Genomic DNA, 17,931 nt, shown 5'->3' on the forward strand with positions numbered 1-17,931 from the left:
TGGAAAATAAATTTAGTAGACAGACACTAAACACAGTTAGATAGAGTGAACTGAGAATTTTTTTTATAAACGCTTATTAGGACGGACTTAACTTAGATAAATAAGAAAAAGAAACAATAAAGGGATCCATCCGCTCATAGCCTGAGGCGATCACTATAAACTAGAAAGCTAAACATAAAAGCAGACTCTGCAACATAAGGATTTACAGATGCTATAGTTGAAAAGAAGTTGGCGTTGCAAATAGAGAGAGAATCTATGAATCTGTTGGCTCGGTTTTAAGGGGTGCGGCACCTGAGGACAATCCATCGCTTACATTTTGGTTTTGATTTTGGTTTTGGAGGTTAAGGCTATTTGCTACCATGGAATCGCTGACCAGCCCTGCTTCTACATCAAAGTTCAGCGTCCTCTTGCGGTTGCTGCTGCTGCTGTGACACCAGATGAAATTGGGTTGGGTCAGTGATTGGTTTTATGAAAGAAGCTGATGAGAGATGTGATTTTTTTACTTACTTGTTCAAGCGGTTGTTGATGGCAGATAGGTCCTTTGAAGGGCTCTGGTAAGCATGTGTACTCTCTCCAACACAAGCATAGTAACTCTTCGTACTGTGTGAAATAAGAGCATCCATCTGCAAACACACAACACATGGAAGGTAACCAAACAATCTTGTCACCTACCTCCTCAACTTAGTCATATCATTGTAAAGAGTTAAGGACTAGGATCTTCTTTTACCTTTGATCCCCGAAGAGGAGACACATAAACATTGTGCACAGCAGATACTTTTTTAGGGGACATGTCTGGAACACTTGGAAACACAGACACCTTTGGCGATCCGGGACATTGACCTGTGAATCCAAAATAAGACATCACTTAACTTAGGGACTAAATTGATAAACAAAGCTTACGCCTAACAAGTATCTGTCATTTCTTAACTACCTTCAGGCTTATTATTGGCTTCCACAGCCCGGTCGTTTCTCACAGGACCTAGCTCCACCAGCAACGGCTTTACGGCAGGAATAAATATCTCATTGTAGAATGTGATGATGTCAACATGATCTGGCCCTATTCTCTGTTTAAGTCATTGTCACAAATTTTAGTCTTCTCCACAGAGTAAAGAAACTTGTTCAGTATGAGTTTAAGAGTGTATATATATATACCCCTTGACGGCGACATTGTAACGAATCCACATAAACGCTGCGGAAAACTAATGGTTTACACTGTGGTTGCTTCCGGTAGTTGTATATGATTTCCCTGAAAGTCAGGCTCATTTGGGATATCTACAAGGTGATTCATGGAAAAAGTGTAAGCAGAGAGAAGCCATTATAAACCCGATTACATAAAGTTAAGACCTTTGAATCACTCTACTCACCTTGGACACTCCGTAGAAGCAACAGAGAATGATCTGGTCAATGTGACGACTGAATAAAAGAGAAGTCCGCTGAGCAAGTACATGTTGGAAGAAACAATATACACTCTCCCTTATTTGCTGCGAAAGTTGTAGCCTTTCCACCATTCCATTGATTCTGACAGCAGCCAATTTATTAATCTGGCAAAAGAGTCACCATATAGTGAGTAGGACATTTAACACATTTGCCAGCCGAAAATAATGAATCAATACCATGTTTTATAGTACATCGAACCAAACGATTAGTAGTAGATCCAAAGATCTCCCAGACCTACCTTGGTGAAGAAAATATTGATTCCAGTTTCTGCACAAGTTTCTCCTCCGCCTCCTGGGTTGGGCCGTGTTGGGCTGTAGACATTAATCCGAAGAGGTAAACTTAACAAGTACAGGGACAACTAACTAGGTAAACTAACTCTCCATTTGTATTCATAATAACTGAAAATGAACCTGGCAAATGCAGACTGCAACGGAGGTGGCAGCATCTTGGATTTAACGTTGCCTAAGGCCAAGAGACGATCCTTTACTGGTGATGTAAAGGAATTGCGTTCAACTAGAATACTGCGGTAATCAGTACATAACCTTTTGGGCGATCTTATCCCCCCATTTTGTCCTATATGGCAGCAAATTGTCATTTGGTAAGAAAATCACACCATTAACAGCAGGTTGGAAAACTGCTTTAATTCAGAAACCAATAAAATTACCTGAACAAGTTTCATGCTTTTGAATAGATGATGCATGATTTACTCCTTCAGAGAAGTTAATAAGTGCTGCAATTGCATCCAGAGATGGCATCGGTTCAGCTAGTAATCCGAGCTGATTTATCTCCAATGCAAGCGATGGCCTGGCAACAATCAGAGAATTGTACATTGAAGAGCCTTTCTCCCATACCATACTCTCTAGAAGCCGTTCCTCCAGTGAATTCAGATGTCGTCTCAACTCTCTAGGTAGAGAGTCCTCATGTCTGATGAAACTCTCTATTACCTTGCTGAGATCAAAGGCTGTGATCCCAGTCCTCTCCAGAACAGCTGGGAACAACATTGTAATTGTTTTGTGGGTAGCCAGTACCAATTCAGCTGAGCAAGCAAGCATGCATCTATGGAACCTCTCATTTGTCAATAAAGAGTTCAGATTATTTGCATGCAAAATCTGAGCTTCTGCTTTACACATTGCCTCAAGAACTCTGTAGTATAACTTGAGAGCTTCTAATCTCCGCTGCTCTGCCCATATGTCATCCATCAGGTCAACAGCTTGCAAACTTCCACCTCCACATTGGGCACCAAGGGAACTATTTGGAAAAATAGCTTCCAATATTATGTGAGCTCTTCGTGTGACGTCATTTGTTATATCCCTGTCACATGATTTAAGGAAATGTTCCAATCCAGGAGAAGGTTTTGGCAGAAGCGGGCATATGACAGTCCTGAGCCACTTGGCAGTTGTCATTGCTGTGCTCACTGGTGTTGCTGCCAACTTGGTAGCACCGCTAATACCATTTGTCTTAGCAGCAGGTGACTTATGAGGAGAAAGTGGGCTTATCAATGTCCTTGCAGGTGAGCTCAAAGCATCAATTTTCCTCTTGACACCAGTAATATTTACAGCTCCAGCAGATAAGCTTCCAGATCCAAGCAAGCTATCCTCTTCATTGATGAATACCCTCTCATCGAGTTCGCCTTTACCATCGTCGTAATCCTTTTCTAGCATAATCAAGCTAGATGAGATGGACATCTCCTCCAGTAAATCCTCAAAGTAGGTCAAGCCATCTGCAGTAAAACACCATAGATTCGAAGAACAATCAGGCAACTGTTCAATGAACTCACATGATTCTTTAATTGAAGAAGGAAAATGATTTTAGACCAACCTGGGTCAATATTATCTAGCTTGTCAGTTTGGCAATCAGATGCTGGAGATGGCTTTTTCTTCAATATGGTTTCTACCAAATTATTTGCCTTGTCAATTACTATCCTCAACTCATCTTCAGAGGCGTCATATATCTTGCAAAGTGATGCAACCAAGTCTACACCTTTGTCACCTTTATTAACTGAGATTCATAATATAAATTAAAATAGATGATAAACATTCTATGGTGTCATGGTTATCGGGATAGAAGAAAAGATAAACACTCACCAAAGCGAGAAGAATCTTGGATGCTGAAATTTCTAAACCGACAAGGAACATGTATGATTAAAATAGCCTGATAACATGAAAAGGAGTTAGCCTATACTTAATTGCATTATTTTAAACGAAGCATCTTTCAAGTAATAATGTACAGCAAGACAAAAATGAATGAAAGATTAGGGAGAGCTCCACAGGTAATCACTAACCAATATAGAAACTACGCCATTTGAGCAAGTCACGAGGTCCTTAAATCGACTAAACGCATGGTTTCGGAGTGCCAAAAAGAGTAGCCATCCAAAACGATAACTATCCGCCAAATAGGTAGAAGAGTTTGCTGAATTCTTTTCTGCGTTTGCATCATATGTCAAGAAGAATTCGTGGAACCCACGTTTGTAGTATCTGTTACCAAGGAAAGGTGCCAAAAACATCATACTTTAACATGTCCTTAAAACAATTCACAGAATATATTCACATGAAAACCAGAAATCTGTAGCTCTGAATCTTAATTAATTAAAATTTGAAGGAATACTGCAAGCCCATCTTCTGATTATTGCATAGGAAGAAAATTTGCTTCTAAGTATCAGGTCTAAAATGAAATCTATGTCAACAACTATTCTTACACAAAACAAAGATAAATGTAAAGAGTGCAACATAGGAAGGGAGGGACAAACTCACTTGCTTAGAAGGCTAAGATGCACAAAGTTAGCCTGCAACTCCTTTGCCTAGTAAGTAAAAATTAGTTAATAGAAGCATATTTAACACTGATATATTAAAAGTAAAAGTATATCTAAAGAGGTTAGACAGTACCTGAAGTCTATTCTCCCAGTCTGCGCCATAAAGTTCACCTAGTACAGATCCAGCCTTGATCACAAACTGAGGTAACTCTCTAAAAAAATCCACAATACTGAAAACAGAAAAGAGGAATATCGTCACTACAAATGAATTAAAGAATGACAAGGAAGGACGAATTGAGCATTACTTACTTTAGCTTCAGAGCCCTCAGAATCTGACATAGATTAAACCCATTATCACCAGACACTGACTGACCATCCGCTTCTTTTCTCACACTAAGCCTCTTCACTGAATAGAGAATAAAGGCAAACCAGAACCTCTCTACTTCCTCCCGCTAATAAGAAGAACAAAAAAGAACTTTAGTCATAGTGAACCATACATTTAACTGATACTGAGAAGTTAGAGAAAAAAAAATGTATTTCACCGTTCCACTTCCAATGTTAGACATGCTTGCTGACAAAATTCGTTTGGTTTCTGTAAACAACTTCAAAGCTTCATCGCAAGTGCTCCCATCAAGAGACAGAACTTTCTGCAATAAGAAATCAACTACAGAGATTAGAGCTAGTCTTCAAATTCTCCGAGAGAACTCAATGATACCTTCATCTAAACACATGCAACCAGATCACCAAAGAGAAGAGTAAACCTCGCATATGTCCAAAAGAGACGCTTCGCTTCTTTTCCCATTTGGGTCAATGGGCGGGGTCACTGGAGGCTGAACCTCTTCCATAGTCTCCAACGCAGCTGAAAACATGCAAAATCAAGCTATTGTACTTCCAATTAAACTGCTAACTGAAGAAGAAAATAAAAAAAAAGGACTTTTCATTAATTTAATCACATCGAAATTCAATAGGAACCTTGTCAAACCCAATCGGAAGAACACACTGAACAAAATACTCGTCATTCATGACAACACAAACTCGCAATTTCCCGAAACAAAATTTGGGGGAAAAAAAGAAAAGAAATTGGGGCATAAAATCTCTAACCCATCACTCCGAGCAAAAATTACCCAGACGTTACATCCTTCAAATTTTTCTTTTTTTGGGAGAATTCTCTCGAAGTTACAATCGAATAGCGAAATATCAATAGAAAATTTCAGATAAACCACTCAGAGGATAAAATTCAAATCCAAAAATATGCAATAAGAGAAAGATCTTACCTTTTTGTGTCACAGATCCCAAAACCAAACGTCGCCGATTAAAGCTGAGCAGAAGATCTAAATTTTTAACAAGTCCGACTTCTAACGCCTCCTCCAAAAAATTCGACAAATTCAGAAGAATCGCAGAGATCTCCGCAAACCCTACAAATTTCCCTCCTCTAAGTGTCTCTCTCTATCTTCACCTGACTTCTCTCTAGAATGGGGTCCGATTATGCGGCAAACCCTAAAAAGGATATATCTCGCGCGGGAAAAACAACACGGAGAATACATACACATGCGTATACAATTATATACGCGCGTTTCCTACCACTCATAAATCGACACGTACCCATCTGTGACCCAATTTTACCGCCAAAACTTACTTACTGTTGCGTGAAACACTGGGAGGGAAAAGATTCGCCGTCACGGCGGGGTTAAAACAAACGGAGTGGGCCATTAACGCCGTCTGGGTTTTCGTGACCGCGACAAAGCCTCGTGTGAGTTATGATTGGGCCCACTCCTAATACGACGCCGTTTCTAGTTTAGGTCTCGCGGTAAATTACATATTTGCCATTGTGGAACGTTTGGTTGCAGGAGTGTGAGTGTCCTATCCGCGGATGGATTCAGATTAAGACTTGTTGGTCATCTTCGAGTGTGAGTGGATGCACTAACTCACCAGAGAGATTAGAGAATCAGATATTTACCTAGTGGATCATGGCGTCATCATCTGATCACACGGCGAAGATAATCGACGGAAAGGCGATTGCTCATACCATCCGATCAGAGATCGCCGAGGAAGTTCGCGGTCTATCTGAGAAACACGGCAAGGTAAACGCATCTCATGAATCAGTGTCTTAATATTCATATATCCTCTCTTTATAATCATCAGTGACAAATGCGTCTGCTTTGGTACACAAAAACGTTCTTTTATGTGTTTCACTGTTCTTTTGTTTTACTGGACTTTATCTGCCTGCATTACTTCAAGTAGTATACTATCTGTCTAAATATCTATCATACAGATAGTGTGCCAAGTTTATATGGTTTGATATCATTGTAATAAAGGAGAAGGGACGAGAGAGTGTAAACGGATGTTTGAATCTATTTGTTTGTATGCTTTTCGATTGAAGACCTTTATAAAGTTTCAAGATTGCACAAGATTCAATCGAGTCTGTTTTTACCTTCGTGCAGGTCCCAGGACTAGCTGTAGTTATTGTTGGGAACCGAAAGGATTCACAGACCTATGTGAATACGAAGAGGAAAGCATGCGCTGAGGTTGGGATTAAGTCATTTGATGTGGGCCTACCAGAGGAAGTTTCTGAAGCTGATCTTATAAGCAAAGTTCATGAACTAAATTCTAATCCGGATGTCCATGGTTAGTTGTGGCAGTCAATAATACTTGATTTTTTATGCTGGAAACTTTAGTGTTTATGCAAGTCTTTCGTTTTGGTAAAGCAAACATTCTTTGCTCTCATGTGCTTATATAAGCTTTGGTACTTAATTTGCAGGCATATTAGTTCAACTCCCATTGCCGAAACATATTAATGAGGAGAATGTTTTGGGTGCAATCAGCATTGATAAAGATGTCGATGGCTTCCATCCTTTGAATATTGGTAAGCTAGCCATGAAAGGCAGAGAACCCCTCTTCCTTCCTTGCACCCCAAAGGTACTCCTTCTTTGCATACAGACTTCAGTCTCTTTCAATAAAATGTTGGCTATAAATTTCCGTGTCATGTTTTTTTTTCTGGATGAACAATGAGGTGATTTGCTGTGTGTACAGGGATGCTTGGAACTCTTAGCCAGAAGTGGGGTAAAGATAAAGGGGCAACGAGCAGTTGTTGTAGGTCGGAGTAATATCGTTGGTTTACCTGTTTCGCTTCTATTGCTCAAGGCTGATGCTACTGTTACAACTGTACATTCTCACACCAAGGATCCTGAGGCTTTCATACGGGAAGCTGACATCGTTATTGCTGCTTGCGGACAAGCCCACATGGTGATTTTTTCAGACATTTTCATTGACTTTTAGAAGAGAGTCCAGTCTACCTCTTGTAGATAAATGTGAATAGTAGTATTATCAATTCAAATACACTCGTCTTGACATTTCAGATTAAGGGCAACTGGATAAAGCCAGGGGCTGCGGTAATCGATGTTGGAACTAACGCAGTCAGCGACCCAAGCAAGAAATCAGGATACCGGTTGGTTGGAGATGTCGATTTTGCAGAAGCTTCTAAAGTTGCAGGTTTCATAACTCCGGTCCCTGGTGGTGTAGGCCCAATGACAGTCGCAATGCTTCTCAGGAACACCGTAGACGGTGCCAAGCGTGTCTTTGGCGAGTAAAACTTTCTACTGTATGTAATAAAGAAACCAGAGTTTCTCCATTCTGTAATTGTGTACTTGGCTTGATGATTTTCCACTCAAATAAATTGAAATTGGCGTTCCCTTTGGATTACTTTAGGTCGTTTTGCAACTAGCTAGAATGATTATTTCCCCAAATCAGTACAATATGAGGGTGCTATCATGTGACTCAAAAGCATGTATGTTACTTGTCTGCATTGACCCAAGATCATGTACAAAATTCATTGAAAATCTTAAAGAGTATAGAGTATATGATCCGATTTCAGGAAGAGTTTAACACAGTGAAGTTAAAGCATGCCCAAGGCATGGCAAACTTCAAGTTCCATGGGATGCTACAAGAAATACTGAAACTACCACCTAATTTAGACGCTCTTGGTCTATCTGAAATAGTCAACAGTAGATTTCCTGCATACCACGACAATGGCAGAAGCATTGGGAATGAACTTATCATGCTTTCTGCAATAAGAAAAAAAAAAAAAAAAGAAAAGAGCATGCTTTGTAAGTAAACAAAGTGAACGAAAAAAAAAAAAGATCGTGACTAAACTGTGAAATCCAAACCTGCACGGGAAGATATAGCTTGAATTCCGGAGGAAGCTCCTCTTCTGAGTAGAGACGGTCAGCAAAATATATGCGCCTAAGGCGGCAGTTAGCATGAATCTGAACTCGCAATGTCTCAGCATAATTAGTCCCATAAGCTCTCCTAGTAAGATCAGCTAAGTTAAGCTGGATTTGATTCCATCCCTCATCCATCTTCAGTGGCATTGTGCAAATATATGGCTTTACTCTAGTGACAGCCTACAAGAAAATTGTTCAATACAAAACATGAATACTAGTGCCTAGGATTTTAGCATAATACACAAAGTGCAGCAGATCTAATGTAGTGACAACAACTGTATTTACAAGCTTATCCAAAGATTAGAAGATTGGTATCTTTCTGAGAAACGCAGCAATTAAGCTACCAAGTGTTGTTAGTATATTGTCTGACATCAGACTACCTACTAATCTATTGTGTGACATCAGACTAAGCCATTGATAAGAAATTGCTTGAAGAAAATAACCAATAACCTAAAGGCAGCATCAAACTACAGAAGACGTCCTGCTTAGATAACACATTCAGATAAACTAGTGAAGACTAAATAAGCAAAGGGAAAGACATACAGACTTGAAAGTTAGAAGCTCGGAAACGGCGGCGCACATTCTTGTCATCCAGAATCTGAATCTCGAATGAGAAATATTTCTTCATATTCTTCACCACCAAGACCAAAAAAGGAAGTTTGATACCAAGAGTTGCGGAAAGATCAGCAGGACATGTAATATATGTAGACTGGATGTTTGATCCAACTACTTCAAGCACATTGGATTGAATGTCATCATCATGGCAACGCTTCACATGCCCGTCCACAACTATTAATCAAAAGAAAAAAATAAAGATACTTTAGCTGAACCCTAAATTTGATGAAACTTGTAGAGAAATTGCAGCTCAGATCACAGAACAAGTCATCAATAATTTGTAGAGAAACACATCCAAAGTTAGAGGTATCATACTACCAAAGATTCAAATTAAGCTAAAATTTAGACTACTTATTATTATACAATCAATAGCTCACCTTCTTTATCCCATATCTGAAGAGGCTTGCTTCTGCAAAAAAAAATCAAATTCCAAACACATCAAACGATTCCAATTAATTAAAAGGAAAAAAAGTAGCATAAAGACATACCCTAGACTGTACAAAATAGACAGAAACCCAGACTGAAACGTGTTCTTGAACATCTTCCTGCTTCTCCGAATCCGAGAAGAAGCTCGTAGACTCGTCGTATAATAAATCTCATAGAAAATACCAAATTCCTTTGCCCAAAAAAAAAAAAAAAAAAAAACCAAATTCCTCGTTTTAAGGCTTGGGCCTCGGCCCACTAATAAAGCCCTGATCTACTCTTTGAGTTGAATAAAAGATAATATCTGTCATTATTTCCAATATAATAATATGCGCTTCAGCTGGATAAACCCAACGTGGTATTCCACCCGCTAATCACATGCCACGTGTCATCTTCTCCACAAATAAAGTGCCACGTGTAAAATAGATATCGGCCAAGAAAGACACGTCTCGGTGCGTAAATGACTAGTTTATCCTCTAACAACCGCGTTATCTTCGCACTGCTCATTAAGGTCATTTTCGGAATGACACATAAGGTAGGGTCTTAAATTCTGCAACTTGCAGAGTTATTAATTTTTCCAATGCCGACGACTTTTGAGACAAGAAAAGATATGAGAGTACACTTGGACCAATGAGAAGAGTGCTTTAGATGGAGGAATGATCTGAGCCACAAATCTCGTCTATGAGTTCTGAGCCACGAAAACAAGATATACCTCACGCGCCCTTTATCTCACGCGCTTCCCCTTACTTGTGGTGCCATCTCTTACCTCCTCAGAAGTTGAAACAATAATACAAACACATTCGTCTTCTCTCTCTCTCTCTCTCTCTCTTCTCTTTGGTCTTTTTTGGCTTATAGTTGAATCAAAGGCTTTTCTTGATTTTTGAACCAAACATCTTTACTTCATCTGAGAGTTTCTGAGTTTTGGTCTGATCAAAATTCTCTCATCTGTTCACTTACTACAAAGTGAGTTTCTTTCTCTCTGTTCTTGTTAGATTTGAAATCCATACATTTTTCGATTTGTTTCTGAAAGTAGTGAGCTTTATTTGTTCATTCATCAGGTTGATAGATCGATCTTTTGATTATGGATTGTTATGCTGGAAGGAATTTTGAAGAGCTTGTTGTGCCTAGTTATCAAGAATCATCATCAGAGACATACCCATCTACTGGTATGTGGGGTGGATGGAGCATGAGCTCTCCTGAAGCAGCTGAGAAATGTTTCGATTACGATGGATTCAATGGAGGAGGAATGATGTATAGTCAGATGGGTATGAGGACGAGTGAAGAAGAAGAAGAGTCTAAGAGATCAAAGGCTTTCTACGGTGCTTCTTCACTTCATGATTTCGAAGGAATCGAACAGATGGATGATATATTCTTGTACAGCCCTCAATTCTCTAATAACTAGTCTCTTTACTTATTACCATTTGCATAGGCTTGTGTTTTCTCATGTAATTGTTTTTTTCTCTCTTTGGTTTTACTATAGAAGTTCAATTTTGGAGGATGTTCCAGAGGATGAGGGAGATGTTCACCGTGCGTCCAGCAGCAATAACAGTGTCGGTTCTTCGTCTATGTTTGGTGGTGGTAGGGAAGTCCCTATGTTCCATTGTCATGACATGTCTTTCAAGGTGAGGGATTTGTCTATTTTACTTCCCTTACATGGTGTTAATTTAGAGATTTTGATTTTAATCTTAAGAATCATCCTTTTTGTTTCTGGTTTGCAGGAGGAAGCTCCATTTACAATCTCAGATCTGTCTGAAGAGAACATGTTAGATTCAAACTATGGGGATGAATTGTCTTCTGAAGAACTCGTGTTGCAGGATCTACAAAGGGCTTCACAAAAGGTAGAGTTACCGGTGATTTTGCTTGTAGCCTTCCTTGCTGTGCATCTTAGATTTTTGTCTGATAAATCTTGTTTTAGTTGACCGATGAGACACGCAAATGTTTCCGGGATACCTTTTACCGACTTGCAAGGAGCTCGCAAGATAACTCGGATTCAGTCAGCCCCAACTCGGAAGAGCTGCTTGTGCAAACGTCTAGATATAATTATGGTGATGGAAACAGGTACAGATCATATCTTATTTCTGAGCTACACTTGAAAGGAAATCATCTTGGTTTTCGTAGGATCATAATCTTCATTTTCTTCTGGATCTTTAGTTTCTTATGAGAAGACTGATTATTTGATAACAGGTTGAGTAGAGAGGAAGAGATAGAAACTGAAACGAATTCAATCGATAGAGCCGTCGCAAACCTCACATTCAACAAAATGGAATCCAACATAAGCAATTTTCCGCTGTCGGAGAGAGTACAGTAGCTGCCACTGATCAAGATCAACCATTGGCGCCTCATCAACTTCCTATGAAGTCTTCTGTTACCATATGTGTATATATAGATGACTTAATGTTGCAAGAGAATCTGCTCCCTTTTTAATTCCTGCAGTATGCTTTCTACAAACAATACCTGATGGCCTTGAGACTTACTTTTCTCAATATGAATAAGAGCATCATGTTTCAATGAACACCTAAGCATTGACTCAACCATAAACCAGTAAAACAGTCGAAACAATACTCATTGATAGGGCTTTTAAGTGAACAATTTTGAGTTTTTGAATGATTCAAGCAAAACCATAAAACAGGAAGTAGTAGGAGGAGCCAATGAATTATAACATGAGACAAGTAGATGGCTCCGAGCAAAACCCTACCCATGTATTAAAAGGTCAAAAGCCAATGTCATTATCTAACTTTTACTGCCTCCACTTCATAGACAAGCCACGCATTCTTAGGCACCTTTTCCTTCAATCCCTTTTTTGAGTACCTGCGTTTATCACATCCAGAGCAAGAAACACAAAACAGGTGTGTAAACCCAGTTAGATTAGGCTCAGTTAGATTGTGTCAACTCAGTTTAGTATGCTGAGATGAAACATCAAGACACGGTCAACTGAAACCATTATGACATACCCGAGGGATGGCGGAATTATGAGTCTTCTCTTATCACCAACTCGCATTCCTGAAAATTAGAAATGCAACCGTATTCTTTAAAAGGTACCAAAATTTATGAATTTTTAGTTGAAATCATCTATGGGTTAAAGCCAATATACCTTCAGCACCAATGCTGAGACCTTCTATGACATTTTCTCCACCTGCAAGCTAATTGTGTTTGAGGATGGAGAAAAAGCAATTATAACGAGGATTCTACGATATCTAGGAGATCTTTACCTAAGCGGAATCTTAGTGGAGCTTCTCCCAAGTTTGAATCAAACAATTCCCCGGTGTCCTTCAACTTCCCAGTATAGAGTATACTGACCTGAAAAAACAATCAATCGTTTTAAAGAATTCCACCCTAATGGGGCTGAGAATTCACGCGACGAAGATGTAGATAAGATGTCAAAAATTCTCACCTTTTTCCCTTTAACAGCTGATTTTCCATCTAACTTTCCTTTTTCAATCTCTTCAATGATCACTCCATTTGATAAAGTCCTCGTTTCTAGTGGTTTCTTAGTACCAGCTTCTTTCTCGATGTTCCTATTCATTATGGAAAATACAATATATAGGACTGGTTTATAACCTAAATACCAATAAAACTCAAAATAGTATCCACTCAAACCCAAAAGAAAAACTAAAAGAGACAATTTTAGCAGAAGCTTGTCTCAGGAACCCCGTTTCTAGTGGTTTCTTAGTATCAGCTTCTTTCTCTATGTTCCTATTAATTATGGAAAATACAATGTATACGACTAGTTTAGAACCTAAATACAAATAAAACTCAAAATAGTATCCACTCAAGCCCAAAAGAATAACTAAAAAAGACGACTATAGCAGAAGCTTCTCTCAGGAAACTAGTTCATCAGACCGTTTACCTTGTATTTGCATATAATTATTTTTCCTTCTACCATATTTTCAACTGAATTTTCTACCTAGGTAGCAAGGTAAGACTCACATGTCGATAGCTTGTTTCTTCTTCTCTGGACATTCAACTAGATTTTCTGGGACATCTGTAGTTTCCTCTCTCCTATCCCTTTTCCTCTTTTTCTTTGATAGAGTTGCATCACCATTCTGAGAAAGTAATACATCACTTGATGATTTGATCCCCCTGTCATGTGCGAGACATGATATATTAATCACCGAATAAAACAGGGAGCTTTATTACCAATGAGGAAATATGTGCATTTAACAATGATATCAACTTTCTAATTAATTGGGATAAACCATTTGTATATAAAACGTCAACTTCTGAGGAATAGGAGTAGCCTTTTTCTCTTTTACTGGAAAAGAACCACCCAGTCAGCACACTTGACCAATCATTTAACACTGACGACTAATTTAAGTGTATAATAACTATTTACTTATATCATAACAACAAAAACATTCCATTCCGCACTTTCAGTTCAACATAGCATCTTCTAAAATCCGGAATAGCTAGAAGGTAACATTATCTATCCAATAGAATGGTACTACTTACTCATCAGTAACTGGCTTCTCATTCTGAAGATTTCCAGGTATATTTTTCCCCTCTTTGTCATCTGAGTTAATGATTATAGCTGAGCTCTTAGACCTATCCTTGTTTCTTTTTTTCTTCGAAAGAATTTCACAGCCTTTCTGGACGGGAGAAAGTTTAACATCACCCAATGATTTATCCTCCCTGGCATATTAAAAATATTAGATTTATAAAAGGTTAAAACTTGGTCTGTAGTGGGTGAAACTTACTTGCCTTTTATCCAGAGTCTTGTGAGTATGAGTTCTTCCATCTGATGTCTTCTCACACTTGGCATTAGGCTCACCATTTTCCAAAGTCGAACTTCTTGCCTTCGACCTCGTAACCCTCGAAGGTAAAGGACTCTCTGAAGAAAGGACCTTGGCGATCTTGTGCTCATTACCATTGTTAAGTATTTCTACAGAATCCTCATTGCTAGATTCACCAGCTCTAGCTGACGTTTCATCAGAATCTGAATCAGGGACTTGAAACTTCTTCCTTAGCCTTCCACCTTTTCCATTTTTTATCTTGTCTTTTGTTTTAGCTGCCATCTCCTTAATAGATACTGGAAAGGAAACAAGAGTATCAAGAAATGGACATACGGTATAAGAAAATAAACAATGTGCAAATCCCCAATCTAATTTCAAGGAAGAAAATCGCGAGATGCAGATCAATACAATTATTACATGGAGAAGCTTCATAGTGCTTTCTCCACCAAAAGACACTAGTCTAGAGAATCAAACTAAACGAAAACTGTGGTTAACTCACAAAGTCCCATGCAACTAGAGTCAAGGAAAAAGGCTGCAGAACAATACCCATATAGAAACTGAAAATTGCTATGTATGTGTAAGTGCAACATAAATAGTCAAACAAAGTATTATAGTCAGACTACAAAAATAACTCCCAGTGTATTTGTAATTCTGAAGATAAAATTATAATTCAAGTTTATATCCACAAAGCAAACATAAAATATAACTAAAAGGTAAGAAGACACCATAAAAAAAAAAGATACGAAATGGCGTACTTTCATCATCATCAGTACTAGACAAGTGTGAACCACGGCCAGGAGGATCGTCGTCATTAATGAAACTATCACTGTAGTCATAATCATCACTGCTACCTTTCTCCATGTCTGTGTCAACAATGTCTTCTCCATATGACTCTCTTTTGACTAAGTCAAGGATACAAATCAACAATCTAGGAACCAATAATCCAAATGCATAATCTAAATTCGAGAAGAGGATACGATTCATCATCATTTGGCCTAAAAGCGGTACTCCTTCCGAGGAAGTAGCCAGTGAGGTGAACACTCCGAGGTCCGATGACAGAGAAGATAACTTCATCAGTTTCTTCAAACTCCAGATTCAGTTGGCAAGAATCAACCTTGTCGGGAGACAAGACACATAACAAGAGGGGACTTTTGTTCCCAACGTTACACTGTAGAATGCTTTTAATGGTTGCAGTACCATGGCCCAATGTGGCCTAAAGCAAAGATAAACAACCAAGGATCAGCTAAGTAACTCCACTATAAGCTACATATCACTCTCCCTACCCTAATTCATATCTATATAAAACTTCCTAGCACGTTTAAACATACCCAAATCAAGAGGAACTTAATCAAACAAGCGTTACCAAGTACAAAATCTGGAAAAAAAAATCCACGAAATTAAGATAAAAGACCTGGGAAAGGTGAAGTCTTCTGATTCCTGTTGCTTCAGTATTCTTAAGAGTGAAAGTTTTTCCTGGCTTCACTTCAACTCCTGCAAACAAACAAATCGAGTTCATCAACGCCAAGCTCCATTGAAAAAATTAGGTTTCTTTTACTCAATCGGTGATTGTCCATAATTGTTTTGGGTTCAAAAGAAAAGAAACGGTGAACACACCCCAGAAAGCCATGGAATTTGGTCTAAGAACGAAAGATAATCGTAGAAGAAAGAGAGACCAACGCCGACCCTTTGGGTTTCTCCGTTCTGTGTCGAGCGAGGGTTTTATTTTTTTTGCCGCCCTTATTAATGTATTTATTGTTAATGCCCAATGGGGTTTAACCTTTTAAGAAGAATTTTAAATTTGTTATTTTTATTAATTTATTTTTTAGGACAGTAAGAAGAAGAAGTGAAAAATAAAATTTTAAGTTACACTTTAGGAAATATTAAGAAATGTTTTCAAAAAGAAAAAAGTAATTTTGTTTTCTAATATATTTTAAACTTCAAAAAGTTTTTAAAAATCTCAAAAAAAAAAAAAAAAAAACTCGATAAATGTTCCTAAACTTTTCGGAGCTTTTTTCAAGTTTCTTTGTTGATGTAAAATGTCTTTTGAAATTTGAATAATGAATTTATGATACTTTTGATGGACAAATATATAGATTGTTTAGGAAACTTATAAAAATTAGTGAAGATTAGAAAAACCTCTATAAATGTCGGATCCAATTCTGGCACATTTTTCTCTAAATTTCTAGCGATTGCATACAAACGAATTGCGGAGCAACTAGCAAATGACCATAACACTTCCAATTACAATCACTATTTATGTACCAAGATGATCTTGTAAACAGCGCTTAATGATTAACCAAACAAAAGGATCATTTGACCAGCACTTTTTGCAATTGAAATGGCACTTCTTTCAGTGTTAATATATCTAGGCCACTAGCTACATTATTATTTAGTCTTAAGAGGATGCACTAATCTTATCTCATCTTCAACCGAGTATGAAGAAAACAGAACAAACATCACTTTGTGTTAAAAAATTTCTTGCACACTCATTGTCTTTAGCTACCAATACCATAAACATCCAGAATCAACAACAACAAACTCCTCCAAAGTGAGATTCTTTATTGGTAAAATCTTATATCCATAATCTTGAACTCTGTGAGTATACAAATACATACATACATAAACAAAAGCATTACACATTTCAAACACAAAAGCAACAACATTTCACAATCTCTCAAGTCTTTCTTAATCCTTAGGCCAAACACTAACCTTTTCCTTCTCAATCTTGACAAACATAGCAGAAACAGCCGCAACAAAATAGATCTGAAGAAACACCACAGAAGGCGTGTGGTAATTCAACACACTCTTACCCGTCGCAAGCTCAACAAGAAGCAAAGCCATGAGCCCTAATCCCGCAATCCTCCCGTTGATCCTTTCACTGTACGAGCTAAACCCTAATTCCACTTTCAAACCACCTGAAACCGCCTCTTTCAAGCTTACCGGCGGCAAATACATTCCCGAGCCTTTTGACGGAGACCCACTTGACCCTTTCTTCGATTTTCTCACTTCTGCTTTCTTACCCGTCCCGCTTCGGTATCTGAGTCTGATGTTTGAGAGACGAGACTCGAATTGGTCCGGATCAGTGCCGGATTCTGACTGGGTTGTTGTTTCCGGGTCGGGTTGAGTCTCCTCCGTGGACTCAACGTCGGTGGCGCGGAAGGTAAGGAGTCTCGGAGCATTGGATTTCCCGGCGGGAATAAAACGCAGAGATGGGAATGGGTTGGTGATTCGTAGAGGTGTTATCGCCATTTTTTTTAAGAGCTTCGCGTCTCTCTCTCTATCACTCTCTTCCTGTGACCTGTTTGGATAAGAAAATATTTTTTTGAGTTTTTCCGGTTTCTTTTTTTTTTCTTTATTAACTTTGACATTTTGTTTATTATAATTTTATGGGTTTGAAAGGTAACGCCGTTTTTTGCTGTGTGGGAAAAGCGATATTATAGTACGGTACGGTTCAACTGCGGTACGTACAGGAGAAAAGTATTTGCGGGACAAGTGCGGTTTATACAAAATAAGCGGTACAGAATAATGTTTGATTGGTGAAAAAACTAATTGCGGTACATAATAAAATGTTTGAATGGTAACAAATCAATAAGCGGTCCAGATTATAGATTATATATATCTATTTGTAAATAATTAATTTTTTTTTGTTAACGAAGAAATAATAACATATATTTATAAACAGTTAATATACAAATTGATCAAAATATAAATATAATTTTTTAACAGTTAATTGTTACAGAAAGTGTTTAACCAAAAA

The 17,931-nt window shown here is 38.2% G+C and overlaps 6 protein-coding genes across 11 annotated transcripts; 2 read left to right on the forward strand and 4 right to left on the reverse strand.

The window, feature by feature from the left end:
• Positions 1–41: 41 nt before the first annotated feature.
• Positions 42–5,917, reverse strand: LOC9318839 (retinoblastoma-related protein 1). 5 transcript variants are annotated; one of them, XM_021032548.1, is made up of 18 exons: positions 5,461–5,917; positions 4,948–5,045; positions 4,729–4,833; positions 4,496–4,638; positions 4,320–4,416; positions 4,188–4,234; positions 3,719–3,911; positions 3,522–3,588; positions 3,256–3,435; positions 2,102–3,157; positions 1,848–2,010; positions 1,676–1,748; positions 1,365–1,541; positions 1,153–1,272; positions 932–1,064; positions 728–840; positions 508–623; positions 42–425 (listed from the first exon to the last, which is right to left on the reverse strand). In XM_021032548.1, the coding sequence occupies exons 2-18, from the start codon at positions 5,029–5,031 to the stop codon at positions 254–256; spliced, it is 3,039 nt and encodes a 1,012-aa protein (XP_020888207.1). In that variant the 5' UTR covers positions 5,032–5,045; positions 5,461–5,917; the 3' UTR covers positions 42–253. The 5 variants fall into 5 exon arrangements, with proteins under 5 accessions (XP_020888207.1, XP_020888206.1, XP_020888208.1 ...); XM_021032547.1 differs by having other exon boundaries at positions 42–422; positions 4,948–5,066; positions 5,461–5,802; XM_021032549.1 differs by having other exon boundaries at positions 42–422; positions 5,461–5,801.
• A 113-nt stretch (positions 5,918–6,030) lies between these two features.
• On the forward strand, positions 6,031–7,885 carry LOC9320963 (bifunctional protein FolD 2). Its single transcript, XM_021032634.1, has 5 exons — positions 6,031–6,267; positions 6,628–6,811; positions 6,945–7,102; positions 7,217–7,429; positions 7,543–7,885. Exons 1-5 carry the CDS (start codon positions 6,154–6,156, stop codon positions 7,771–7,773), a joined length of 900 nt encoding a protein of 299 aa, XP_020888293.1. The 5' UTR covers positions 6,031–6,153; the 3' UTR covers positions 7,774–7,885.
• An 86-nt stretch (positions 7,886–7,971) lies between these two features.
• Positions 7,972–9,620, reverse strand: LOC9318840 (cilia- and flagella-associated protein 20). The gene is made up of 5 exons (XM_002884851.2): positions 9,510–9,620; positions 9,399–9,430; positions 8,954–9,195; positions 8,350–8,586; positions 7,972–8,247 (listed from the first exon to the last, which is right to left on the reverse strand). The coding sequence occupies exons 1-5, from the start codon at positions 9,560–9,562 to the stop codon at positions 8,239–8,241; spliced, it is 573 nt and encodes a 190-aa protein (XP_002884897.1). The 5' UTR covers positions 9,563–9,620; the 3' UTR covers positions 7,972–8,238.
• A 383-nt stretch (positions 9,621–10,003) lies between these two features.
• LOC9320964 (protein LNK3) lies at positions 10,004–11,956 on the forward strand. 2 transcript variants are annotated; one of them, XM_002882728.2, is made up of 6 exons: positions 10,004–10,407; positions 10,503–10,818; positions 10,925–11,066; positions 11,163–11,282; positions 11,360–11,502; positions 11,629–11,956. In XM_002882728.2, exons 2-6 carry the CDS (start codon positions 10,526–10,528, stop codon positions 11,750–11,752), a joined length of 822 nt encoding a protein of 273 aa, XP_002882774.1. In that variant the 5' UTR covers positions 10,004–10,407; positions 10,503–10,525; the 3' UTR covers positions 11,753–11,956. The 2 variants fall into 2 exon arrangements, with proteins under 2 accessions (XP_002882774.1, XP_020888297.1); XM_021032638.1 differs by having other exon boundaries at positions 10,229–10,407; positions 10,546–10,818.
• A 24-nt stretch (positions 11,957–11,980) lies between these two features.
• Positions 11,981–15,913, reverse strand: LOC9318841 (peptidyl-prolyl cis-trans isomerase FKBP43). The gene is made up of 12 exons (XM_021032600.1): positions 15,789–15,913; positions 15,586–15,665; positions 15,152–15,387; positions 14,930–15,069; positions 14,143–14,470; positions 13,894–14,073; positions 13,372–13,524; positions 12,836–12,959; positions 12,654–12,741; positions 12,536–12,577; positions 12,396–12,444; positions 11,981–12,252 (listed from the first exon to the last, which is right to left on the reverse strand). The coding sequence occupies exons 1-12, from the start codon at positions 15,799–15,801 to the stop codon at positions 12,171–12,173; spliced, it is 1,515 nt and encodes a 504-aa protein (XP_020888259.1). The 5' UTR covers positions 15,802–15,913; the 3' UTR covers positions 11,981–12,170.
• A 787-nt stretch (positions 15,914–16,700) lies between these two features.
• Positions 16,701–17,540, reverse strand: LOC110230263. Its single transcript, XM_021032659.1, has one exon. It carries the CDS (start codon positions 17,421–17,423, stop codon positions 16,860–16,862), a length of 564 nt encoding a protein of 187 aa, XP_020888318.1. The 5' UTR covers positions 17,424–17,540; the 3' UTR covers positions 16,701–16,859.
• Positions 17,541–17,931: the final 391 nt, after the last annotated feature.

The sequence above is a fragment of the Arabidopsis lyrata genome (genome assembly GCF_000004255.2).
Source record: "Arabidopsis lyrata subsp. lyrata unplaced genomic scaffold ARALYscaffold_3, whole genome shotgun sequence".
In the NCBI taxonomy this organism is placed as follows: domain Eukaryota; kingdom Viridiplantae; phylum Streptophyta; class Magnoliopsida; order Brassicales; family Brassicaceae; genus Arabidopsis; species Arabidopsis lyrata.